The following is a 24,407-nucleotide window of genomic DNA, read 5'->3' on the forward strand; positions in this document are numbered from 1 at the left end:
CCGGGTCGATTGAGCGGGTCTCCCATTTCCGCTCAATCGACCCGGATAAATCGATATGACGGCAGCGAATTTGCTGCCGTCAGTGTAGACATAGGCTGTGTGACACTGGCAGGTTAAAGTCTGTCCAAGATGATTACTGACTTGTGGTTTTAGAATGATAGGGTTATAAAAGTCAGGAAAGTAGAGTGCATGTGCACATACACTACCCCTTTAAAAAACCAAACAAAAACAAATGCACATCAGTTTTGCTTTTGACATTGCTGCATGTGATTATGAATCTGTCCACTTTCTACTTCACAGACCTCACTCTTGTTGTCTACCAGAATGGGAATGTGAAATCTGGATTACCCATTTAAACTTTGGGCTAGAAGAATGTGTGTTTAGCTCAAAACCAAACTGATAAGTCGTGTATGCAACCCTGTGCAAACTTCTTGTGGGGACGCGACCATAATAGAAAAGCAAACATCTTTCTGATGGCCTGTTTAGGACTCTTCTCACAGTAGTACTAGTGTCATTGAGTGAGGAAATAGGGAATATGCATATAGAAAAAAAGATAATGTGATTTTGGTAAGAAGACCGTGACTTGTATTTTACCTACTTAGCTGGAGAGATAACATAGTGAGCTTAAACATAGGAAAGGGGGTGAGACCTTCTAATTTCAGCTCTGACACTGAATCCTTTTGTGGCTTTAAGTAAGTCATTTACCCAGTCTGACTCAATTGCCTTATCTGAAAAATAAGAGCTTCCAGGCTCTCTGCCACGGAGCTGGGAGCCCTGGATCCTAAACTCTGAAGCTTCCAGCTTAGCCATAGCTCTCACGGGCTTCTACACTCCCAGCTCCTAGTCAATCCACTAGGGCTGATGGGTTGCTAGAAGCCTTGGGAGCCGTAGCTCAGCAGGGAGCCTCAGAGTTTGGGCTCCAGCATGTGTGATCTTGGTCTTGTCTGTCACATCCTAAATCAGCAAGATCTCGAAGTACTGTGTAAACTCAACTTGCTTCCCAGGGAGGGGAAGACAGTGACCTTACATCACTCTACAAAGCTCTTTTGCATACCTTTACAGCACAAGTAGGCTTCTGAATGGAACTCCATCCAGCCGCCTTCTGCCAGAAAAAAAGGTTACTATGACATGGATCTTGAGGCGAAGACTTGTAGGAGGCAGGATGGAAAATCTAAGGGGCAGTTGGATTCTCCTAAACACAAGAGGGAACAGAACATAAAATAGATTACACTGAGTTTTCAGCCTAAATTTAGAGCTTTTGTCTCAAAAAGTTTGGTCAGCAGCTCTACTGTCGGGATTAATCAATTTACAGCAACAGCTGTAGACAGCTATTTAAATCCAGGGCATAAATAATCTAATTGAGAAACTGTGTTGCAAATTAAAGCATTGGAGTCATGTTAGGCATGTGAAGGTTTGAGATTGAAATACATGAAGGAGCCAAGTAAATATCCTGGAATTTATGTAGCTTGCACAGTGCCTCAGCATGGAATCTTGTAATGATTTATTCTGGCTCTTTATTATTAGCCTTATCTGACTTCCATTTTTATTGGGCTGAAAAAACCCCCAGAAGGTACACATTCTTTATCAGATCACCTAGTATTGCTTGCTTGTTTTAATTAAATTATTGGCTACACTTTGGCTTTTAATTAAATCTTCAACTTTTGAGAGGAGTGTATTAGTATAGATTAACTTGGTGTGCAGACAAGTATGAATACTAAACCAGTGTCATTGCACAGTATGAAATGTTCTACACTCAGGAAACCTTACAAACAAGGCCCCAGCACAGATGCTGGGGTAGCTGTATCCCATCCACTTTATCTTTCTCGAGACCGTTTTTAAAGAATTCAGGCTATTACTCAAGACTCAAAGCCTTGGGCACATAGTGATTGCTCCTCTATATAGGGCACAGACCCCTGGAATATTAAAGCACACTATCAATTCACAGTTATAGACATTAAAGACAGAGGGGACCACCAGATTATCTATTAACCTCCTGCATATCACAGGCCACTAACACCACCCAACAACCAAAATTAGACCAGAGTGTTAGAGCCCGCAAGAGACTAAACTATTATGTGCCACAGGCAGAGAACAGGAGGATCAAGGTGTACCAGCGCCCAAGACTCCTGCAATGGGAGGGAAATGAATAAGTGAGAGAGAGATGCTAGGATTATCTGGGAGACCTGCACCCAAATGCTGCAGAGGAAAGTGAAAAGCCCCAGGGGTTTCCCCCAATCTGATCTGAAGGAAAATTCTTTTCCAACCCCACATATCAGTTAGGCACTGAGCATGTGAGCAAGAGCCAGCCAGCCAAGCATCTGAGAGAGAGAATGCTTGGTGGCACCTCAGAGCCCTGGTTCTCCCCAGTGTTTCAGAAGGAGATCTAAAAAAAAAAAAAAAAAAAAAAAAAAAGTCCCCCTAATGTATTCTGAGGTCAATCCCATCATGACCCTTACTGATGTAGACTTCTGAAAAATGAACTTTTAGGAACATAAGACATAAACTGGAAGTGATCCCCAGCCAGGGCTGCTGAGCCTAGCCCCCTGCCATTACAAGCAACCCCACCATACTATAGCATTCATAAGTTTGACTTATTCTTTCTCAAAACTCAGTTGTTTGCCCCCATAACTCCCATTGGGAGGTTGTTCCAGAGCCTCACCGCTCTGGTCATTAGAAACCTTCTTCTAATTTCTAGCCTAAATTTGTTCATGGCTAGTTTATATCCATTTGTTTTTGTGCCAACAGCTGTCCTTTTGCTAAAATAGCTCTTCACTCTCCCTGGTGTTTATCCCCTAATGTATTTACAGTAGAACCTCAGAGTTATGAACACCATGGGAATGGTGATTGTTCATAACTGAAATGTTCAGAACTCTAACAAAATGTTATGGTTCTTTCAGAAATTTACAACTGAACATTGACTTAATACAGCTTTGAAACTACTATGCAGAAGAAAAATGCTGTTTTTAATTATCTTAATTTAAATGAAACAAGCACAGAAAGAGTTTCCTTACCTTATCAAATTTTTTTTTAACTTCCCTTCTTTTTTTTTAGTAGTTTACATTTAACTCAGTACTGTACTGTATTTGCTTTTTTTGGTCTCTGCTGATGTCTGATTGCATACTTCCGGTTCTAAATGAGGTGTGTTGTTGACCGGTCAGTTCATAACTCTTATGTTTGTAACTCTGAGGTTCTATTGTATAGGGAGCAATAATATCCCCACTCAGCCTTCTATTTTCTACACTAAACAAGCCAAGCTCTTCCAGTCTCCTTCCGTAAAGAAAAGGCCTCCATTCCCGTGATTATCCTCATAACTCTTCTCTGCACCTGTTCCAATTTGAATTCAACTTTCTTGAACAGAAATGACCAGAATTTTACACAATATTCCAAATGAAGTTTTACTAGTGCCTTGTACAATGGCATTTCATTCCATTTGAATCACTCCAGTCTTCAAGGTCATCCAGATCATCCTGTATAATATTCCAATCCTCCTCTGTATTAGCGAGGCCTTCCAACTTTGTATCATCAGCAAATTTCATTAGCGCACTCCTGTTTTTTGTGCCAAAGTCATTAATAAAAATATTGAATGATTGGTCCAAAGATCAATACTTGGGGAATTCCACTAGTAACCTCCCTTCAGTCCAATAATTGAACTTTCATCACAACCTATTACCTTCACCCCTTCAGTCAGTTCCATATTCACCTTACGATTCTTGTACTGATCTCCACCGTCCTTAATTTGCCTAATAATAATAATGTGGTACCTCTGTCAAATGCTTTACTGAAGTCCAAGTGTATTAGATCTACTGCATTCCCTTATCTAAAAAATCAGTTATTTTCTCATATAACTGGCATGACGTATTTCCAGTAAACCCATGCTGTATTACTTCCCCTTTACCATTTGCCTCCATTAATGTAATTATTCTTTCCTTCACAATTTTTTCTAAACCCTTGCATATTATTGAGGTCAGACTAATAGGTTTGTAATTGCCCAGATCACTTCCCCCCTTTTAAATATAGGTACGACATTAGCTTTTCTTCAGTTAAATGGGACTATCACCAAATAGACAGATTTACTATAAATCCTTGCTATCGGACTAGCAATCTCATGTGCCAGTTCTTTCCGTATTCTTGGATGGAAATTATCCGGTCCCCTGATCTGAGTGCATTAAGCTCTTTAAGTTTTTCTTCCACCTCACTTGTGGTAATTTCCATTTCCAGACACACATTTCCATTACCCATCCTGCCTTCATGCACATTTTCCATATTATCATCTTTATTGAAATCCAAGGCAAAGTATTTATTTAGTTTTTGGGCTATATCTACATTATCTTTAATCTCCTTCCCAACTACACTGCATAGCGGCCCAACCTTATTTTTCCTTATTCTTTTTTATTTATACAACTGAAAAATCTTTTATTATTTGTTTAATTTCCTTGGCAGGAGCTAATTTAGCTTGACTTTTAGCAATTCTCACTTTATTCCTACTTTTTTTTAACCTCCACAATGTAGATTTCTTTGCGTCTCATCCCCTTTTTTCATTCCCGACAGGCTGTCTACTTACTCCTAATAACCTTTTTCAGGTAGTTATTCATCCAGCTGGGTCTGGCACCTTTCTCTACAAGTTCTTCCCTTGTTTGTGATGCACATTTCAGTGAAGCCCTGAAAATCCATTTTATATCCGCAGATATCTGCATCCATCCGTGGACCATTTTTTGTGGATCACGGATCGGATGATCATGGAATTCCTGGACTGACTTTTCGGTACCGCCGTGACTTCTAGGGCAGGGCTGGAGCAGCTGTCAGCCCCGGGCATCATTGGAACAGCTGTTTAGGTGGTGGGCAGAGCTGAACAGCTGTGAGGTGGCGGGTGGCTGGTTGCAAACAGCTGTGAGGTGGCAGGCGGCTGGCTGCAAACTGATTTGGCAGTGAGGATATGGATACATCTAAAAGACGGAGGGCAGTTTGCGGGTCAGACAGAAATGTATTCGTGCGGATGCAGAGCCACATATTTGTATCAGTGCAGGGCTCTACATTTCAGATCATTTTTGTAGAGTTGATTTGAAGAAATTCCAAGCCTCATCTGCACTTAAGAGCTTGAGCTCTTTAGTCCAGTTGACTTCTTTAACTATTTCCTTTAATTTCCCAAAGTGTCTGCCCTTTTGAAATAAAAAAATCATAGTTGATGCCCTGGTTTTGATTATGCTTCCAATTAATTTAAACTAAATCAACTTGTGATCAGTCAGTCCAAGGTTATTTACTACAACCAGCTCGACTATGGTCTCCTCACTACTTACCAAAACCATGTATAAAATCACATCAGCTTTTGTTTGTTTGGTGACAGTTTGATGAAGAAAACTATCATCTATCTCATCCAGGAATAACTAGGCCTTATCGGTATTAGTAGCCTTTATTCTCCAATCTATATCTGGGAAGTTAGGCTCCCATTGACACAATTCCCAATAGTATTTTTTTCTAATATTAGAGATCTGTATCTATATCTAAGTCTGACCCTGGGGGGCTATAACAAAACCTGAACACTATCCTAATAGAACCTATTTTACAAGTGTTGGGCCAGGATCGATATTACGTACCCACAGCTGGGCACCCAATAACCATACCAGTGAAGACTAGGATTCAATCTCTTTAATGCAAAGCTATTTATTGGAAAGCAAGTATCACAGACAAACAGAAAAAGCTATACAATGCCTCTCCTTAATAGCCTCAATTCCCTAAGTATAACTTTCAGTAACTATGCTGACCCCACATAGTATCCTGATTAGCAAACAAAGCAGGAACAGATACCAATTCTAGATGGAGACTTTCCTTCCTTCTTTTGGTTCCTTTAAGTACTTGATCTGTTTTCTGAGTCACCTGTAGCAAGGTCTTAGCTACCCTGACTTTCTGGTTGTTCTTCTTGAGTACCTGATCTATTTAATGGACCCTTGTTGTAGGGCATTGGCTACCCTGACTTTGATTCTAAAGTCCATCTTCAGATGTTAATTAGGATGTCTCTGTATGACATGTGATATTCCCCAGTACTTATACCCTTTTCCCACAGGAGTCAAATGTCCCCAAAATATGCTCTGCTAGCACTCATTTAGTATATCATGATTATTTATTACTTGTTTTTCTAATTAATTTTGGGAGGGACAAGCGATCGGCTGACATGTACACATTGTCAAATATTCACCTGGGGTCCTGATGTTGTGCTGTTCTACAGGGTCAGTTGACCCAGGTCAGTTAGTCCCAGATTCACCATTACACACACTCGTGTAAACACTAGGTGAACTGGCCATTAGCTGACCATGACCGTTGATCTGTCACATGAGCACAGCTACACACACAGGGCCTGGATAAACATTCATGGCTTATGTCAGTGCCAAGTGCAAGTTCTGTATTCTTAGTGATTTGTCATACAATCTGTCTAGTGCTAAGAGGCCTTGCTTCTAGAATCGTTTAGCACTCAGACTTACCATGCTTTACTAACTTATGTCAACCACAGTGATTTATAGTAATTTAGTACCAGCCCAACAACTATCTTTCCCCCAAAGTAATTTTGACCCAAACAGACTGTTTCAGCCATTTTATCACTTCATATTTCTTTACAGTTTACAGCTTCTTTGATGTAGTGTGCTTCCCCCCCCCCCCCGTCCCCATGCGTACCGTTAACTTTATTCCTCTCTCTCCTAAACAGTACATACCCTTCAATACTTGTATTTCAGTAATTAATGTAATTCCACCATGATTTTGTAATCCCTATAATATTTGGTTTGACCAGACTCTTGGCATTTGTGTGCAAGCATGTCAGTAGTTTCCTTCTGACCTCATTCAGTTTTTTAGATGGATTAGATATATTCCTTTCACTCACTGGAACACCTACCTGTCTACTACTTCAATCAATATGCATATTTTCTTTCTTCTTGCTATCCATACTCTTCCTTTGTGGTGTTCCATTATCCCTTCCTATATCTTCAGATAGCTGATTTTCCTCCTCGTGTTTACTGAAGCCAGGTGTGGTGATTTCATGAGTCTCTCCCAATCTTCACCTCATATCTTCTACTTTAAAGCCCCACTTATCAGTCATGCCAGCCTTGGTCCCAGAAGATTAATACTCCAAGTACTCAAGTGGAGTCCAGTTGAGAAGAGTCATCTTTCTGTAAATGCCTCCCAATACTCGATCAACCCAAAACCATTCTCAGAGCACCAATCCTTGAGCCATCTGTTGATTTTCATTATCTTGTCACGTCTTCACCCTTCTTCTCTAGGAATCAGAAGTATTCTGCTGAAGATTACCTAACCTTCCACTTCAAGTGTCTTGTCAAGCCCAGTGTAATCATCCTTGATCCATTCCAGAGGTAATCTAGCAGAGACATTCACCCCAACATTCAGCACTAACAATGAATTTTTTCCCACTTCCTCCACAATCCTTTTCAGCCTCATGTCCACATCTCATCCTTTCTCCTGGCAGACAGCACACTCTTTTCTGTTCCCTGGATCTTGTCTGGTGACAGGCTGTCAATTCTTCTGACTATGGAGTCCCTGATCACATAGACCCGACTCTTCCTGATGTTCATATTAATCTGTTCTCTCTCTCATGGTCCCTTTTACATCATCCTTATTTTTTCCTTAAGCTCCGGTCCCTTGCTATGTCCAACATCTCTTCCTCTCTTCTGCTGGAACTGGCTTTCCTTCTGTTCTTCTTTACCATCCCATCATCTGCCTGTTTCTCCTCCTCATGCTTCAGTGCAGCAAACCCGTTACCCAACTTGATTTCACCATCACCATCACCTCTGCCTCTTCCTCTGTCTTTCCTCATGGTCAATGGATCACCAGCCTCAACTGGCAGTCTGCCCTCTAGGTGCTTTTGTTCGGCAAGTGTCCACAAATCTTGAGTTGTGTGTACTACTGCCTCTTTCCTCTCATGTATTTTACCTTCAGATCCTCGTCTGAATTTCATCACTATCTCCAGCTGCATCTCTAATCCTTGAATCTTCCTCTGCCATGAGCTCTACCAGACGACTTTTCATGCATACCTAGTTTCCATGAGATACCTACTCATGTACATCCCAGAGCTTCTGCATCTGATCATCTTCTTTGCCTCCTTTCCTCCTTGGATCACTTCTTCTGCTGCCTCAGTAGTCATCACGGTCGTCTTCTCCTAGGCACTATTCCTAGGAAAAAAAGAAAGGGAAAAAGTGGAAAAAAATCCCCTCCCCCCCAAGCTTTGACTTAGAAACTCCACTGTTACCTGCTAGCTGTTCACTGCCCAATTGTGATATGATTATCTATTTTAATGGTTCACCACCATCAGAACATCTGATAATCCAGGCAGCATTTCCTTTAGTTAAAAGTTGAGCCTCTGTGCTGCCAATGAATCCTGTTCTTGCAAATCTTCTCTGGCCAGCTATTTGGATCAAATCTCCTATATCCTGGAGTCAGTAGCCTCCCTCAAAGGTGGACGGGAGAGTGGAGATACACATGATATATCAGAAATGCTGAATCAGCAAACACTGGGATGTAGTGATCCCTGTGATTGACACAAGGATGGCATGAGCCCTTCTGAACTTAGTAACGCAATGTTACAGGTTTCCCAAAAAGGCAACAGCCCTTTACATACTTAATTCAGTTCTGGCCCTTTAATTTTGAACATGATTTCTCTCAGTAAGTTATTCATCCCTTGAAGCTGATTAGCTGTCCACTACTGCAGCTGACACTCAACCCCTGCTGGTAGCTGGAGCTGCTGTGATCAGTGTTGAAGATTTTAATTTAATACAGGTATTTTGTATGAATTTTAATCAGTTTTTAGCCTCTTTGCTTTATCACCTACATGAGACTTTTGGAGGTATTATTTTTAAAAAATTATTCTCCCTTTCCTTTATATTAATAAAGTATGTAGCTTAGAAAAATAAAATGCAAATTTATATAAAATTAGTATCTATTGGACTGTATCTCTGCTCCACACTGACACCCTTCTTAGGTCTTTCTCAAATTAAATTATAGGGTCTTTGAGACAGGTACTGTCTTGATACATTTTTTAGGGCATCCTGTAGAATGGGCCTTGATTCCAACTGAGGCCGCTGATGCTACTATAATATGAATGTTAATAATAAGGGATGACTAAATATTAAAGGTAGCCTTATAACAAACTGTACCAATTACCAGTCAGACATCTTGTGGCACCTTAGGGTATGTCTATATAGACAGCGGCAAAGTCACTGCCGTCAGATCGACCTATCTGGATCGACTGAGCTGTCAGTGAAGACCTGCTCAATCGATCCAGAAGTCGACGCTGGCAAACCACCCCCTGAAGTGGCATAGCACAGTGCAGTGAAGACGCTGCGCAGAAGGGAAGCACAGCAGTCGACAGGAGTTACGCAAGCTACTCTGCGTAGCTTGCATAACTCCCATCAACTGCCGCCAAATCGCCAGGTAAGTGTAGACCAGGGCTTATTCTCAAAGATAGCAGTGTAAGCTGGGTGCAGTGTATTTACCAGTTTGACACAGTAATTGAGGATTGTTTCATACTCGGAAGTAATTTCCTAAGATCCCCAGCTTTACCACTCTAAGTCATCCCTATGAGAATTAAATACTCTGTCACATGTAGATATTTAATGGTACAAAAGCAATCCCTGAACCTAGCAGGCATGTTCTGTGCACTTATATCTTGTAAAATACGTTTTTTTTCTGTGGACACATTATGCTCAAAGAAACAGGAAATATCTCCCTGGGAGCCCTCTTTTTCTTATTCCCTGAGGTGGGGAAGTAAAATGGGAAACTTACATAAAACCACTTTGAGGATTTGTTAATAGACAAGACAAGAAATTTAGTGTGTGCAATATTCTCACATGGTATAAATTCTCTCTGTTCACAGTTTACGCTACGTTTAATGTAGTAAAAACAGTTCTCTGTAGAATTGAAGGGATAAGATAAATAGGAAAGTGGATCTGAAATTAGCACCAGTTGGGGTACAAGTAGTTTGTTTGCAGATCTGTGGTGCAAATCTGTGTCTCTTAAATGCTCTCTAAAGCATCTCCCAGTCTTACTGTTTTCAAGAAAATAGACAGAAGACACTTTGAAACACAGGCTATACGTGACTAAACTTGGAAATGCGAAGTCTCTGCCTCAGAGTTTATAAAGGATTCCTGCAGAATCCTTAACCATACCTGTTCAATGGCTACTACAGGATTAAGGTGATATCCTCCATCCTTTGTGTGGAAGTGCTCCCATTCATTCCTATGGCAGTCTTGCACCACTGATGGCTTTTTGCTTCTATGTATACTTGTGTACATTGGCTTCAGGCCCTATTTGTGGGAGTGCGAGGAAAACAGAGCAAGTCAGAAGGGAAATATGCTCATCTTTCCTGCTAAGCTCTTCCCCTCTATCTCACTCTCTTCCATGCCCTCCTGGGAATCAGAAGAGACATATTTTCTAACCAGTATTAGAACTGCAAAATGAATCAACAGCACCACCTTACTATCCTGAGGCTCTGAGGCATAAACTTCTGCTTTGCATCATAGATGTCATGGAATGATATGTTTGCCATGTGAATCCAGGATGAGACTCGTTTGCCTGCAGCCTGTTGGTGCTCCCGTCCTAAAGCCTGAGTGGGAAGACTCAGAGAAACATTTTGATACATCTTACACTCTCTGATGTCTTCCCCTTCTCCTGCTGATTTCAGTTCAGTTATCACTTTTTTGGTAGCTTCTAGTAAGCACTGAATTGAAAAGAACATCTTTTAAAAAACAAGGAACGTAATCACTGGAGACTATGGAATAAACAAGGTCACCAGAACACTTGTGCCCATCTAGTACTGTGTTTCCTGGACATGTGCAGCTGGATATGTGTGTGTCTGTCTTTAGAGAGGGGAATTAACTTGGTGTCACTTGATAAGCTCTAAAACACTTTGCATTAATATCTAGAAACCCTGATTTCCAGCACTAACGAGTTTCCCCCTCTTCTGCTCTTGGAATAGAAATGATAGAAGGAACATCTGTTGCAAAAACTGTCTTGGGGTATATAGTTTTTAAAACTATATTTATCTGGATAAAAAGCTTTTCTATAATGTGACTCATCTCCCTTCCTCATCAGGAGGGGAGAGACCAGATTCCCAACAAAAGTATTTTGAGTGCAGAAGTGTTGCCCTCATCCCTAGCCTTTACATAAAGTTCCTGTCATTTATAAAGTTAGGGGGAGAAGGAGATTAGTTTGGCTCATTTATTTCCAAAGGTCAATTGTTTGGTGGATTGTTGGGATTTGTTTTGAGTTTTTGGTTTTTTTTGTAAAATGTCATTAAGCTTGAATGTTGCTGGAGTTGTGCAATGAAAGCCGACATTACCAGCACAGTGCAGTTCCTACAGAAGAGAAGAAAAAGAGGTAATTATAGTTTGTGCAAGGATGGAACTGTCTGGAAGGAGAACAATAAAAGATGTCAGCAAAGGAGAAAATTTTTTATACTTAAAAGTGACAGTGTATACAAACTGCATTGGGAGCTTCATTAAGCTGGACGGTAACACAATTTTGTTTGTTTCCATTGTTGGCTGCTCTTTTAGAGTAGTCTGATGGAGAGTATCAGGGGAATAAGCTGGATCACAATGGAATCTATAGAGCAAGAGTTTATAAAGTACTCTGTACAAGTCTCTAGAATGTTTGCTTTGTATCTTGTAGCTATTTGTTCTATTTTTACGTTTCTTTTATCTGTTCTATTTTTCTTGGTTTGAAAAACTAGCAGATTACCCTTACTTTAAGATTCCCCTAATGTTTAGTAGCTTTAATGTCAATAATATCTTTTAAAACAAATTAAGTCCTCTTTCCCTTTGGAAGGGGAGGATCACATAAACACTCTGCTTTGGGGATTATTGTTACCTTGTTGTGAATGATGTCTAATTATTCTAAACAGTGCTGCAGCATTTTGTATCCTCAGTAGGGGGTAATCTCCTCTCTGCTGATTATCTGCCCCCACATGCACTATACTGAGTAACAGGCCAGTGATTTCTGGCACTGTAGAATAAGTTTAATTCTTTCTCTGAGCCATGTAAAGCCCAGGGATGGAGGAGAATGTAAAACAGATCTATTTTACTCATGGAACACCTGCAGTTTCTATGCCCTGCCATAGCCTTGATGAAATAAAATAATATTAAGACCCTTTAATACATTTCTGTGCTACAAATTCTGCCTTGGGCAGTGGGTCAGTAGATATAATGTAATCCAGGGATTTTTGCTGGCAAAGTATGAACTGCTAATGCTTTCCAACAAACCACTGACTATAACCACCTCCTGTTAAGACATGTACTTACAAATGAGCTCTGTCCTCCTACCTGTCCTGATTTTCTAGCTCACTGAAAACAGTGAATGAATCTATATTTTATGTTTAGGGGTTTTTTATATATACTATATATATTCATCTGTTTGTCAAAAACTTTGCTCCAGTAGAGCAAAGCTGTTGTGTAAGGTGATTATTGCAGAGGAAAATGTGATCTCTTAAGCAGCTAGAACCAGTCCTATCCAGTTTTGGAAATCAGGACAGTGACTGGAAGCCAGTTTAAAGGTTGGCAATTGGAGTTGTGTGTCTCTGGTAACTTGTTATGAGGCATGATTCATTTTAGTCCACCTGTAGTTTCTTCAGGGCAGTTGGCTACATTTCTAAGTAAAGAGAATTAATAGATTCCAAGGCCAGAAGAGCCCATTGCAATAATCTAATCTGATCTCCTGTATAACACAGGCCACAGAACTTCCCCCAAATAATTCCTAAATTCTTTCAGAAAAACATCTTATCTTGATTTAAAAATAGTCAGTGGTGGAGAATCCACCACGACCCTTGATAAGTTGTTCCAATGGTTAAATACTGTCACCGTTAAAAATTTGTATCTTAGTTCCTCCATTCTGAATTTTTCTAGCTTCATCTTACAGCCATTGGATCATGTTATATCTTTCTCTGCTAGATTGAAGGCCCATTATTAAATATTTGTTCCCCATGTAGGTACTTACAGACTGTAATCAAATCACCCCATACCTTCTTTGTTAAGCTAAGTAGATGGAGCTCCTTGAGTCTATCACTATAAGGCTTCCACCAAAAACTGCAGTAGGCAAGCCTGAAGACATGAAAACATTGATCACAATGGCCAGATCAGTGTCTGGTGTGATTGGGTCCAACAGTCTGAGTGCATATACTTTCAATTGGGGGAGGGAGGAAGAGTTGTAATGGAGGTGAGTTCTTCAAAGTACTTCCTTCCTCCCACCAGCCTCATCTCAGTGTTTTTAGGGTTCAGCTTCAGTCAGCTGCTCTTCATCAGGTACTAATTTTAGCAGACATTATGGAAAGCTTGGAGGAAAGGATGTTAGAATCTATAAAGGAGGTATAGAGCTGGTTGTTTTCTGTGTACTATTAGCACTGCAGCCCATGTTGTCTCACAAGCTCTCAATGGCTCCATATAGGAATGGAATGGCACAGGGTAGAGAACTAAAACTTACAGCACTCAACAAACTAGAAGGCCTTTGTGTTGGAGGTATGATTGTCCATAATGAAGTTATAGGTTCAAACGCATTAGCTTCTGCTCATATGGTTCCAAACTCTCCTCTCCAGAAGAACTGATGGTGGGTAACTACACCCCTACTCCTCTCCAGAGACTGATGATGGGTAACTACACCCCTACTCTACCTGTGGGATCTTACAGGGATTCATACTTTTGCTGGCCTAGCTGTATCAGTCGGGTGTGATGAGTGTGATCTCTGACTGACACAGCTGTGCTGGCAGAAGCGCCTATCATTGATGCACTTATGTTAACCAAACTGCACTTTTGGCAGTACAGATTATTTTGCTAGGAAGGAGTGGCTTTATTATACTGGTACAAAGCACTGTTTTGCTGGTATAAGCTGCATGTGCTCTAGGAGCACTTTTCTGGTATAGTCTGCCACTACAGCTATATGCCAGTATAGCTAACTGTTATTAGAGTAGACCTGGCCTCACTCCCCAGTGATGCCACCACTACTAAGAAGTAACGCATTCTGAAAGGGATCAGTTCCTGGATGAAACAGCAGCTGGCTCAAACTCAATCTAGGCAACTCCGAAATGATGTAGGTCAGCAGGGGGAAAAGCTTTGGAGAACTAAGTGAGACACTATCTTCCTCCACCTGTCCATCCTTTCCCATTGAAAGCATGCTGCTCACATTCATCAAAGTGGTGCAAAGCCCCACGGTCCTGTTTGACTCTCACTGAGCTTGGATAATCAGATAGCATCTGACTTAAACACCTTTTTACCTCCAGCTTGCTGGGAAAGTCTGTCCCTTCCTGCCAGGTGAGGCTACTGGTTCAGTTATGTTTGTGTCATAAACTAGTTCAGTGATTCATGCATTAGTCACCTGCAGGCTTGACTACTATAATTCACCATGTCTGAAGCTGAATGTGAACACTGTACAAAGGCACCAGACAGTACAAAATTCAGCTGTCAGCCACTAGGTCCAGTAAAGAGTTAAGTTATTTAAAACTCTATGCTGTTTACCAAAAAGGTTCACCTGACCCCAAAGGGTCAGCCACATTACCAAATCAATGTAAGTTTGGATCTTACCCAAAATACCATGCTGCCAGCCAATCCTTTAGAAAGTAAAACTAAAGGGTTATTATAAAAGGAAAGAAACAAACTATAAGAGAAATGTTAAATGATTAAAGCAATCACATACATACAAATGATTGGAAAGTCCATATATATCAGGTTTCTAGTAGAATTGTGGAGTTTGCAGGCTTGTATAGTCCCTCTGGTGTACATCCAGTACCTGGATGGGTCTCAGTCCTTTGTTTTACAATTTCAGTTGTAGATGAGTTGATCCAGAGGTAGGTGAAGACTAAAGACTGACTGAAGACAAAATGGATGTGGTGCGGCTGCCTTTTATGTCCCTTGGCCTTTGCCATGCTGCTTGTGGAAATTTACAGAAATAAGATAGAGTCCAGGGTGACATGAGTAAGACCTGGTGACTCATCAGGCTAATGCTGCAGCCATCCTGTCTGGGGTATTGCCCCGAAACACAGCACAAGTTGAAATACAGATACATCAAACATATCCATAACTTCCAATACACATATGACACACACACACACAAACAATATCATCATCGTTAGCAATCTATAACCTTTCTAACGGTACCTGACATGGCATAGGTCATATGAATTACTGTAATTTTGAAATATTGATGTTAAATAGTATCATAAATGGTCCCCCTAACCAGCCAGAGTGTCTCACACATACACATGCATCCCTAGACAATACTGCACTTTGGTGTGTAATTTTGCAGTACCTTCATCTCTAAGGCATCTAGGTATTTTTAGGTTCTGCTTGAATCTCTGTCAATTAGAATTTCAAATCAGCAGGAAAGTGTAAAATTTCTTGCAAGAGAGGTGAAGAAGCCAGAAGATATGGAGCAGAATTCTGCACAGGAATAAGTCTGTGGCTTTACTAGGCCACTTCTGAAGATGCTTCAATAGAGTATCTGTGAGGAAATAAGTGTGTTATTAATTAAAATTCAGAAGTGGCATGAACTGCAAATTCTGGTGGCTTTGAACTTGTGCCTTTTCATTCAGGAATAAAACTGACAAACAATAGCACTAGTGTGAAGCTAGGATTGAATTTAAAATGTTAAATGCTTGACTTTGGCTGTGAAACTTGGCTTTGTTTCCCTTTACCTAGCTAGGGAAACTTCCTCTTCAAAGGCTATAGGAGGGGTCGATATCACATACATATGGGACGTGGGGGTCAGACTAGTGAACCAACTCTGAACATTTATGTTTTCAAATTTGTGACCCAGAAAATAGTGTAACTTTTATAGCATTTTACAGTCAGGTACTTTGTCAGGTTACACTAATGAGGTTTTGGCAGTTGTATGAATTGAGGGATTTGGAAATACTAAAATAAAACCCGACTAAAGTGGAGTTTTGTCTTAATATCAGTTGATGAGTCTGCAACTCAGTACATTTGCTATGAAAACCTTGGAGTAAGTCTGAACATTTTTGATTCCTACCACAACTAAAGCTTAGAAGTGCTGAAAGTTGAGCAGTTGTTTAAAGGGTAGTTAAGGCAGTGTGCAATTGCTTTTTTGATCATTTAGGCTAATGTCTTTGAGACGGGCATTGTGTCTTCAATCCCTCTAAACCATTATGCAAAATTATGGCACTGCATAAATATTTAATAATAGTAGTCTTGGTTGCCACTTGTATTTCAGCAGATTTTTTTTTCTTTTGCTAGCTTTTCAAGACATGCTTATATCCCAAAGAAAGTGTCTTGCAATGACAGGTTTTTAGATTCCTAAAACACAGGGATCAGCATTTGGAAACGTGTTTTCTCCCTTTTTGTTTAACATGCTAGTTAGTCACTGAACTCTGCCTATAGCTATTTATCAAGAATAGGGCTCCTTGAAATTCTCCAGTAGACTCTACTACTGGAGGATTGAGGTCTCCAGATCTGCCAAAAACCTATAACAGAGTCTATAACCAGCCCTTGCTATTGGCTTGCAATACAAGTAAAACTGTTGGCTTGCATCAATACCTCAGCATATGGGCCATGTTCCAGGACCAAACTTCCTTCCTTTGAGTTATCCTGACAAGGAATTGAAGTGAATTGATGCCATTTGGGGGAATTAAAAACCCTCCAAAACTCCATCCTGACTTTTTCCCCTAGTGAATTACAATGCCGTTTATTTTAATTATTTCTAATGCTTCACCTGGTACCTTGCTGGTGTTTTACCAGCTTACTGCTTTCAAAACTCAGAAGTCAAAATGTCAAGAAGAATTAAATGTGGATTTTAGTACCTTTGTGGAAACTCTCAATAGGTGTTATTCCATATTCCCGTCTAGTGATGTCAACAGCTTCTTACTTAACAGGGACTCAGCAGCATTTCACCATCATTTTCACAAAGAGTAAGAACAAAAGTCTGATGTGCTCTCCCATTTTAGGTTCATAAAGCTGCTTCAGTGACCTCCATCTGAAATGTGCTTTGTCCAGCAGATTCCTTAGGAAGGATGAAAAGTGAAGGGCAGACTTCACAGCTGCTTCTCTGTTGCCTTACAAACTTTCTTTGAATGGTGCTTCCACCATTTTCAGGGTCACCTGAAAGGGCATGAGTACTATAGAGAGAGATGTTATACTGGGTGCTGTCTTTAGCCCCCAGTCTCCCATTGATGTTCTGATTAATGTAACAGAAGCCTTGTTTTGATGATGAGTTGCAGAGGATAACTCCTTTCTACACTTAGAAGATCCTATACGGTATTAATGCCTATAGTTCATCTTTCCACAATGCTATGTTGAATGAATGTAGTGTAGAGAGCTGTTCATAGCTTACTCCTGACATGAAGTGTAGTGCACTGAGGTCTGCCACCCATACATTTGGTATGACTCTGCTTTTGCTAAGCTGGCCTTAACTGACAGATATTTCCCCAACAAGAAGTTATTTTGCTTGTTAGTTAAAGTGTCCTAGCAAAGGCATTTCTGTACTAAAATCCTTTAGTAGACAACCTGTAGACAACCTGTTTCCAATATCTTTCAGTAATGAACGTAGCAGTAACTATACCCCAAGAGCTCATTAATTTAACTCTGCTTTCTAACCAAGAGGGAGCTGCTGCTTCTCAGGAGACTGTTTCATCTCTAAATCTGGACTGGTTTTAAGGATAAGAATAGAGATAAACATACTGGCCTTCTCTCCTACGGCACATAAATTAATAATGTAATTGCTGTCAAAGTATCCTGGGAATGGAATGGGCACTTCCACACACAAGCGGCTACATAGTGCCCACCCTGATACCCAAGGCTAGTGAAACAGAGAGAGAATATAGAAGCAATAATACAACCGTGAACTAGTGAAAAATTCTTCAGAACTATGTTGTTATACAACCTAGCTCCAGTAGGATGATGCATGGCTCATTTAAACTCTTAGGCACTTTGGAAAATTTTATCATTTACCTATTTAAAAAAGCCCAATGCATGTATAAAAGAAAAGCTAATAACGTAAAAACTTGTCTTAAATAAAATGTTAATCCTGTACTGGATATTGTTTTTTTTTTTTAATGCCAGGATTTTTATTTATTCAGTTATAGGCATTATCAGTATTTTATGTGAACAGTCTGAAAATTTTCCATATGGTTTTTAAAAGGCTTTTTTCTCACTTGCACATATTTATAAAAAGCAAAAGCCCAAGCTTTTTTCAGACAGCTGAAAATAGTTTAGATCATTCACTGTCCCACCGGAATAGTGTGCCTCTAACTTCACAGAAACCACTCGAGAAAAGCATCTGGATACTTTTTGTGGACAGTTTGATGAATTTCTGCTCAGTGTGCAGCTACAGTTTTAAAAAAAATTGTTAGGATGCATGAGGAATGAATTGGATAATAATACAAAAATATTGATGCAATACCTTTATCTAGAATATTGTGTAAATTACTGTTCACCTCTTATCAGAAAAGATGTTGCAGAATTAGAAGGGTCTCAGAAAAGAGTGGTGTGAATGATTAGGGCTTGGAAAAATTCTGATATATAGTATGAAAAGAGTAGGATTGTTTAACTTAGAAAGGAGACAAAATAAGATGGGACATGACAGTTATATAAAGCAATGGTCTAGAGAAAATAAGAGTGAAAGCTTCTGTTTTTCCTTCATAACACAAGAACAAGGAGACACTCAATGAAGCTGAAAGGGGAGAAATTCAAAACTGATCAAAGGAAATACGTTTTCACATAATGCATAATTAGACTCTGGAACTCACTGCCACAGAATGTCATTGAAGACAAGAATTTAGCAAGGTTCAAAGAGGAATTGGACATTTATATGGATAACAAGAATATCCAGACTTGTTAGCTAATGTGGAAAGGATAGGAAATGTCATATGGCAGGGTTTAAGCCAATTTCTAACAGGGATTAGGATGAAACCTTCATGGTGAGCAGATTATCCCATATCTGTTTACTGCAGGGTTTCTTGCAGTTTCTTGTAAAACATATGGTGCTGGCCACTGTCAGAGACAGGATACTCAACTAGATTGACCTCATGTCTGCTCCAATATGGCAATTGCTATATTCTTATGCTGCCCAACTAGTACTAATTCAGCAGTCTGGCGTCTTATTTTCAACAATGGAGAAGGAAAATGCTCAGTAGGAGACGTTCCCTACCCCTTTGTGTGCATGAGAGAATCAAGCAAATAGCCTGTTAAGCATTACAGTTAAGCATTACAGTACAGTGTTGTACTCGGTGTGTTGGTAGATGCTGTCACCGGTATTTATCAGTGTAGGCTGCGTGCGTGTGTCCCTGTGTAGATGCTGTCCCAGCTCTGGCCAAGGAACTGAGACGGCTCTCACGATCAAATGAGTCGACACGACCACAGATTAGCTGAGTAACGAAGGCGCCCAAGCGAGGTTTATTGCGTGCGGCATAATGAGAAATGACTTACAGAGTATTTCTGGGTCAGTTTCATATTGGCGGCGTTACAATGGTCTCGGCCCAACGGCGGGACTTTCCGTTATCCCCTAGACCGGACACCGGTATTCCCTCTGACACCCTCTTTTATACACTGTTACATACACTTTCGGTCTGCCCCCTTTCACGTAGGTAGTTGCCACCCTCCTGATGTAGTCTAATACCACCTTTTTCCGTTGATTGGCTGATTTGGGCACCGCCACTCCATGTATCATTTCTACCCATCAAAGTGTCATTTCAGAGAGTTAGTATCTTGGTACCTCTTATACCCACTACATATTTTAGTAATATTTTGGCAGTCTTACAACCTTGCAGAATCAGCACTTTCCTATACCAGTCTCAGTTAACTTGAGTGACCCCTTATACTTCTGTTCACTCGGCTTTTTCCATTTAGGCCTTAGCCTGTTTTACAGGCCTTAAGCTCTCACTTCTTACTACAATACCCAAGGGCATTCTTACTTTAACCATCTTCACCATCTGACCTTGGAAGTGCTTGGTAGTTTCTGTGTATGAGTGCAGTAGATCAGCAGTTGGGATAAAATGAGGATAGAGATAGAGGAGAGAGGTTTTTATATCTTAATTTAGTCTGAATCTTTGTCTGTTTTGTTAAATAACATATCAATAAAGGAAACTCCGTCTTGGTTGCTGTATCCCCAGAGTAAGTGCTCTGAACAAGATAAGGATCTGAAATGTAGAGAAGTCTATAGCAGATGCCATTGAACTGCGAGCCAAAATAAATCCATTTTGTCTTCAAGTTAGTCTTGTAAATTTAATCCCTCATGAGATTTTCTTGTATCAGTTTTCTTAAGGATCTTGCTAATGTAAAGGTAGTGTATTGGTTCTCTCGTCTCTGTAGTGGTGTGTGTCACACTGTTTTAGAAGCTTGAAATAATTGTAGTTTTAATCTGTTCCGAGTGCTTATGGAGAGGCCATAGCAAAGTGTTCTGTGAGAGGCAGAATTATGTCCTTTGAGCTATCATGCAGGAAGGATACTGTTGGTATACTTTATATTGTACTACTTTTCAGACGCAATGGATTATGCCAACCTGGTAGCTGTGTGCTGCTCTTCAGCGCTTTTCACTTTCAAAGACCTTTAAAAACACTATTTACAATGTTTCTACGAGGTAATTATCCTCATTTTACATATAGGGAAATTGAGCCAGAGAGATCTGCTCAAAGTTACCAAATATCCATGTCAGAGCCAGTATCTGAAGTCAAGACTTTCTTATTCTCACTCTAATGTTCAGACCACTTCCCTAAATAAGAGTGCAGTTCCCAGTCTCCCCCTGGATGATTGAATGGTATTAAGTAGCTTGGAGGGAAAGGAAGGGAGAGAGAAGAGTGACCCCACACCCTGCCAAAAGGGTAACAGCATGACATAGCATCTTGAGGATGGGGAAACCTCTAGGCTTTGACAGGAAGAGAGGGCACTATAGAAAAGAGAATGGCATTCACTACAACTGTTTTAGAGACTGGACTGGGAATCAGGAGATCTGGGTTCTTTTCCCAGCTCAGTCACAGGAATTGGGGCAGTAACGGAGTCAAAATTTTCAAAAATAACTTCCGATTTTGAGTGCCTTGGTATTTAGGTCCCCAACTGAGACACCATGCTCAGCACCCACAACTCCAACAGATGTCAAAGGAAGCTGAGAATGTTCAATGCCTCTGAAAATCTGACCCTAGGTATTTCCAGCTGGGCACCCAAAACCAGAGACTAATTTTTAAAATGTTGGTTTTACTCTGTCTAAATAGGAATCTTCCTTTTTCACAGAGAGGTTGCAAGAATAAAATAGTCAGATATGCTGATAAGTATAGAAAATGCTGTAACTATAGGTAAACGCCTATGTTGTCTCCCACTGAATTTGTGTGATATAAAACAGCACTGAATTTGAAGTTGTTCATGCCAATATTTATTGTGACAAATATGAAAACAAATGAAATTGCTCCTGAAACCGCACTAATCCATCCAAAGCACAATGCTGCTCTCCTGGGTGACATAGGATTCAGCCATTTCAAGGGAACCCTTAACAGTGCATTCTTTCCTTCTCCTTGGCAGGTTATGTGTTCTGTATGTTACATCGCCTGCCTGAACAACACGACTGCACATTTGACCACATGGGACGTGGACGTGAGGAAGCCATTATGAAAATGGTGAAACTGGACCGGAAAGTAGGGAGATCATGCCAGCGCATCGGCGAAGGGTGTTCCTGAGTGCGAGACTCTGCAACCAAATGCTGTTCTTAGTTCACTAATGTTAGCCTTATTTAGGACAAAGTCAGCCAGACACCTTGTACTGGGCAAGTTTCAGACTACAGCCAATCAGTTTCCTTTCTTTAGCCAGCCCTCCTGGTACTGTAGTTTAGGGGTTGATGGTGGTTGAAATTGATTTCTGGCTGGTTACAAAGGTGCCTGCTAGCCAATGTACAAAATTAAAACATGAAGAAATATTTTTCGAGCATGGCTAGTGGATTTAAAACACAACAAAACAAAAAATCCAAAGGCTTCTATTATTGTTGGAGTCAAACTCTTAAAAGCCTTATGCTGGAAACCTTCCAGCTGCAGAGTTAAAATAAATAGCTGAGTAGAAGCTGGTGTAAACGTTTGCTATGCACACAGCTTTCAGACAAACTGTGTTTAATGTGCAGCCTTTCACCTCTTCACTTCTAGTTAATCCTGAAGAGGTGAAACTCCACTAAGGGCAGCCATGATAGCTGCTAAGCCCAGAAGACCTGACTGGTCACCCGTGCCTTCATCACGTGTGGCTTTTGAGGTTCAGCAATGTCACCAGCATCAGGGTTTCTGCTGGGGAGGCAACATCTTTCTGGTTCTTCCCAGAAAGCCAAAAAGACGGGGGGACAGAGATTCTTACAAAAAGATTTTATATCTAACTTGCTGCAGAGAACCTGTTTTTCTTCATTTAAATTATGGTGATCTCATTTCAAAGCTGGCTCCATCCTGGAGCAGAAAACAGTGGGTATTCTCTACATGGCATCCACAGAATTTAAGATTGTCTGACCAGATTCCACGGTTGTTATGTATGCTGACCAATGCTGCCATTCCCACCGGCCAAAACCTGATTGGCTCTTGTTTGCCTTTTGCTAAGTGCAGGTATCTGATAATTGATCAAATAAGGCTAATTCACAGCACAGTAGCCAAGGCTGGATTCTACAGACTGACTTTCTGTAGCTAGACATATATATTGGGGGAAAAAAGGACATTTTGTAGCAAACAGAATTCAGTAACAGTATTGGGGAACAACCAGGAAAGCATCCTTCATCAGCTTGAGTTTTACTCCTCGCTTCCAGAGTGTTAACAAGATAATCAAATGGGCTATGTCAGCCTTGTTTCTATGCAGCTCGATGCTCTCATGAAAATCTCTGCCCGCATATATTGCAAAGCAAGTGTAGCAAGTGAATGTGAAATGCATTACATGGAATAGAAAACTTTTCGGATCTGTTGTTTAGACTTACGTGCTCTTTCACACTGCACCACATAGAGCTGAATGGCACAGATCTTGTTTGTTTGTAGCGAAAACAATCAGCATGTCTCCTCCTGCAGACAAAGTTTATTCAGGTCAAGAGGACTCATGCTGATTTGGCTCAGTCTAGTCCTATGTGGATATGGTTCCCTGACCCAAGTTAGTAAACATTAACAATCAGGTAGTTTAGTAGGAAATCTGAGAGAGGGAAGGATTTTGTATAGTTTTGAAAAATTGGGTTTGTGTAAAACTTCCAAGGGGTGAAGTAGCATATTGTCACTCCAAAAAAGTGTGTGGCGGGAAGAGAGCTGAAATAAGTCATCCTCTATTCCATTTGTCTTAAAGGTATATCATTTCATACAGGCCAAATTAATTTTTAGTTTGGTAGCCAGATAGAACCATTTAATGAGACAACTAATTTTATTTAAAAAATTACACTTAGCACCAACCTGTATTAGTGTGAATTGCCCATGAAATAAATCAGAAATGTTCCATCATTTATAAAATGCAAGCTATGTAAACCAAACTCTTTTTTATTATTTAAGGCAATGAAATCAGCAACAAAATTTCTAGCTGGATTTTCAGGAAATGGTCTCACTCCATCCTGGTGAGGGGGCAATCTGAGGATATTCATAACATTTGCCATGAAGAATTTAGAAATCGTGGATTTGCTGTTGCTGTGATACGCACTTTCTTTTCCTTTAAAATCCTAGCATGGTCTTTGATGGACATTCTGATTGATACACTAGACTCATCCGCATTAATACAAATGATGCTATTTAGCCCTCCCACTCCTTTCTTTAACCCTGTTATAAATGCACAGTTGGTTTCAAGGTGGCTCTTAAGAGAACACTACTCAAAGTTCATGTGGAGTAGTATGGGCAATGTTCACTTTAAAAAAAAAAAAAAAAAGTGGGGGGAGGGGTTGTTCCTTTGCAGTATCTGTTCTGTGAAGTTTGTTAAACGTAAAGAAAGCTTAAGTTCTTGTATCTTTAAAGAAAATCTTATTTAACCCTTTTGTGTTCTAGATTTACTTACACATGTAGCCTAGAGCTCAGTTTTAGTTTAACATTGTGAAAATATTAAAAGAATCTTGTAACTTTATTCTTTTTCCTCCTGCTAAAAAAAAAAAAAAAAAAAAAAAATTAAACCAATCAGACTAAAGTTTGAATTCCTCTCTGACTGTTCCAACAGGTCATGTTGATCTGCATTGTTTCTGCTGTTTATGAAATGTGAATGGGGGAAAAAACCTTAGTACTGGGCCAGTGATTTCAAATTGTGTTTAAAGTTGTGGGAGGTGGGCAGTAGTTTCTGCCAGTCATTGGAGTTAGCACTTCTGCAGGGTTCAAGTTTATCAATTTCTTTTGTAAACAAATCTAGTTCAATCTACTGTAACCTCAATATTGGGAAATAAAGTTTTGTGAGGTTAGTCACTTGTAGCAATCAAAAAAATGTCTTAAGTCCCAGGCACATGGTGCTGCATCCTTA

The 24,407-nt window shown here is 40.2% G+C and overlaps 1 protein-coding gene across 3 annotated transcripts in view; it reads left to right on the forward strand.

Annotated features, from left to right (window-relative positions):
- Nucleotides 1-24,069, forward strand: part of ZFAND3 (zinc finger AN1-type containing 3) — a 221,084-nt gene extending 197,015 nt beyond the window's left edge. For 2 of the 3 annotated variants that reach the window (XM_067564757.1, XM_067564758.1), the window contains exons 7-8: nt 21,498-21,610; nt 23,465-24,069. In XM_067564757.1, coding sequence (XP_067420858.1) covers nt 21,498-21,610; nt 23,465-23,530 — 179 coding nt within the window. In that variant the 3' untranslated portion in view covers nt 23,531-24,069. Of the gene's footprint in view, nt 1-21,497 lie in introns of all 3 variants that reach the window. The other variant, XM_067564759.1, reaches the window with a different exon arrangement.
- Nucleotides 24,070-24,407: the final 338 nt, after the last annotated feature.

The sequence above is a fragment of the Emydura macquarii genome, unplaced genomic scaffold (genome assembly GCF_026122565.2).
Source record: "Emydura macquarii macquarii isolate MOO-44397 ecotype Brisbane River unplaced genomic scaffold, CSIRO-AGI_Emac_v2 contig_2676, whole genome shotgun sequence".
Lineage (NCBI taxonomy): Eukaryota > Metazoa > Chordata > Testudines > Chelidae > Emydura > Emydura macquarii.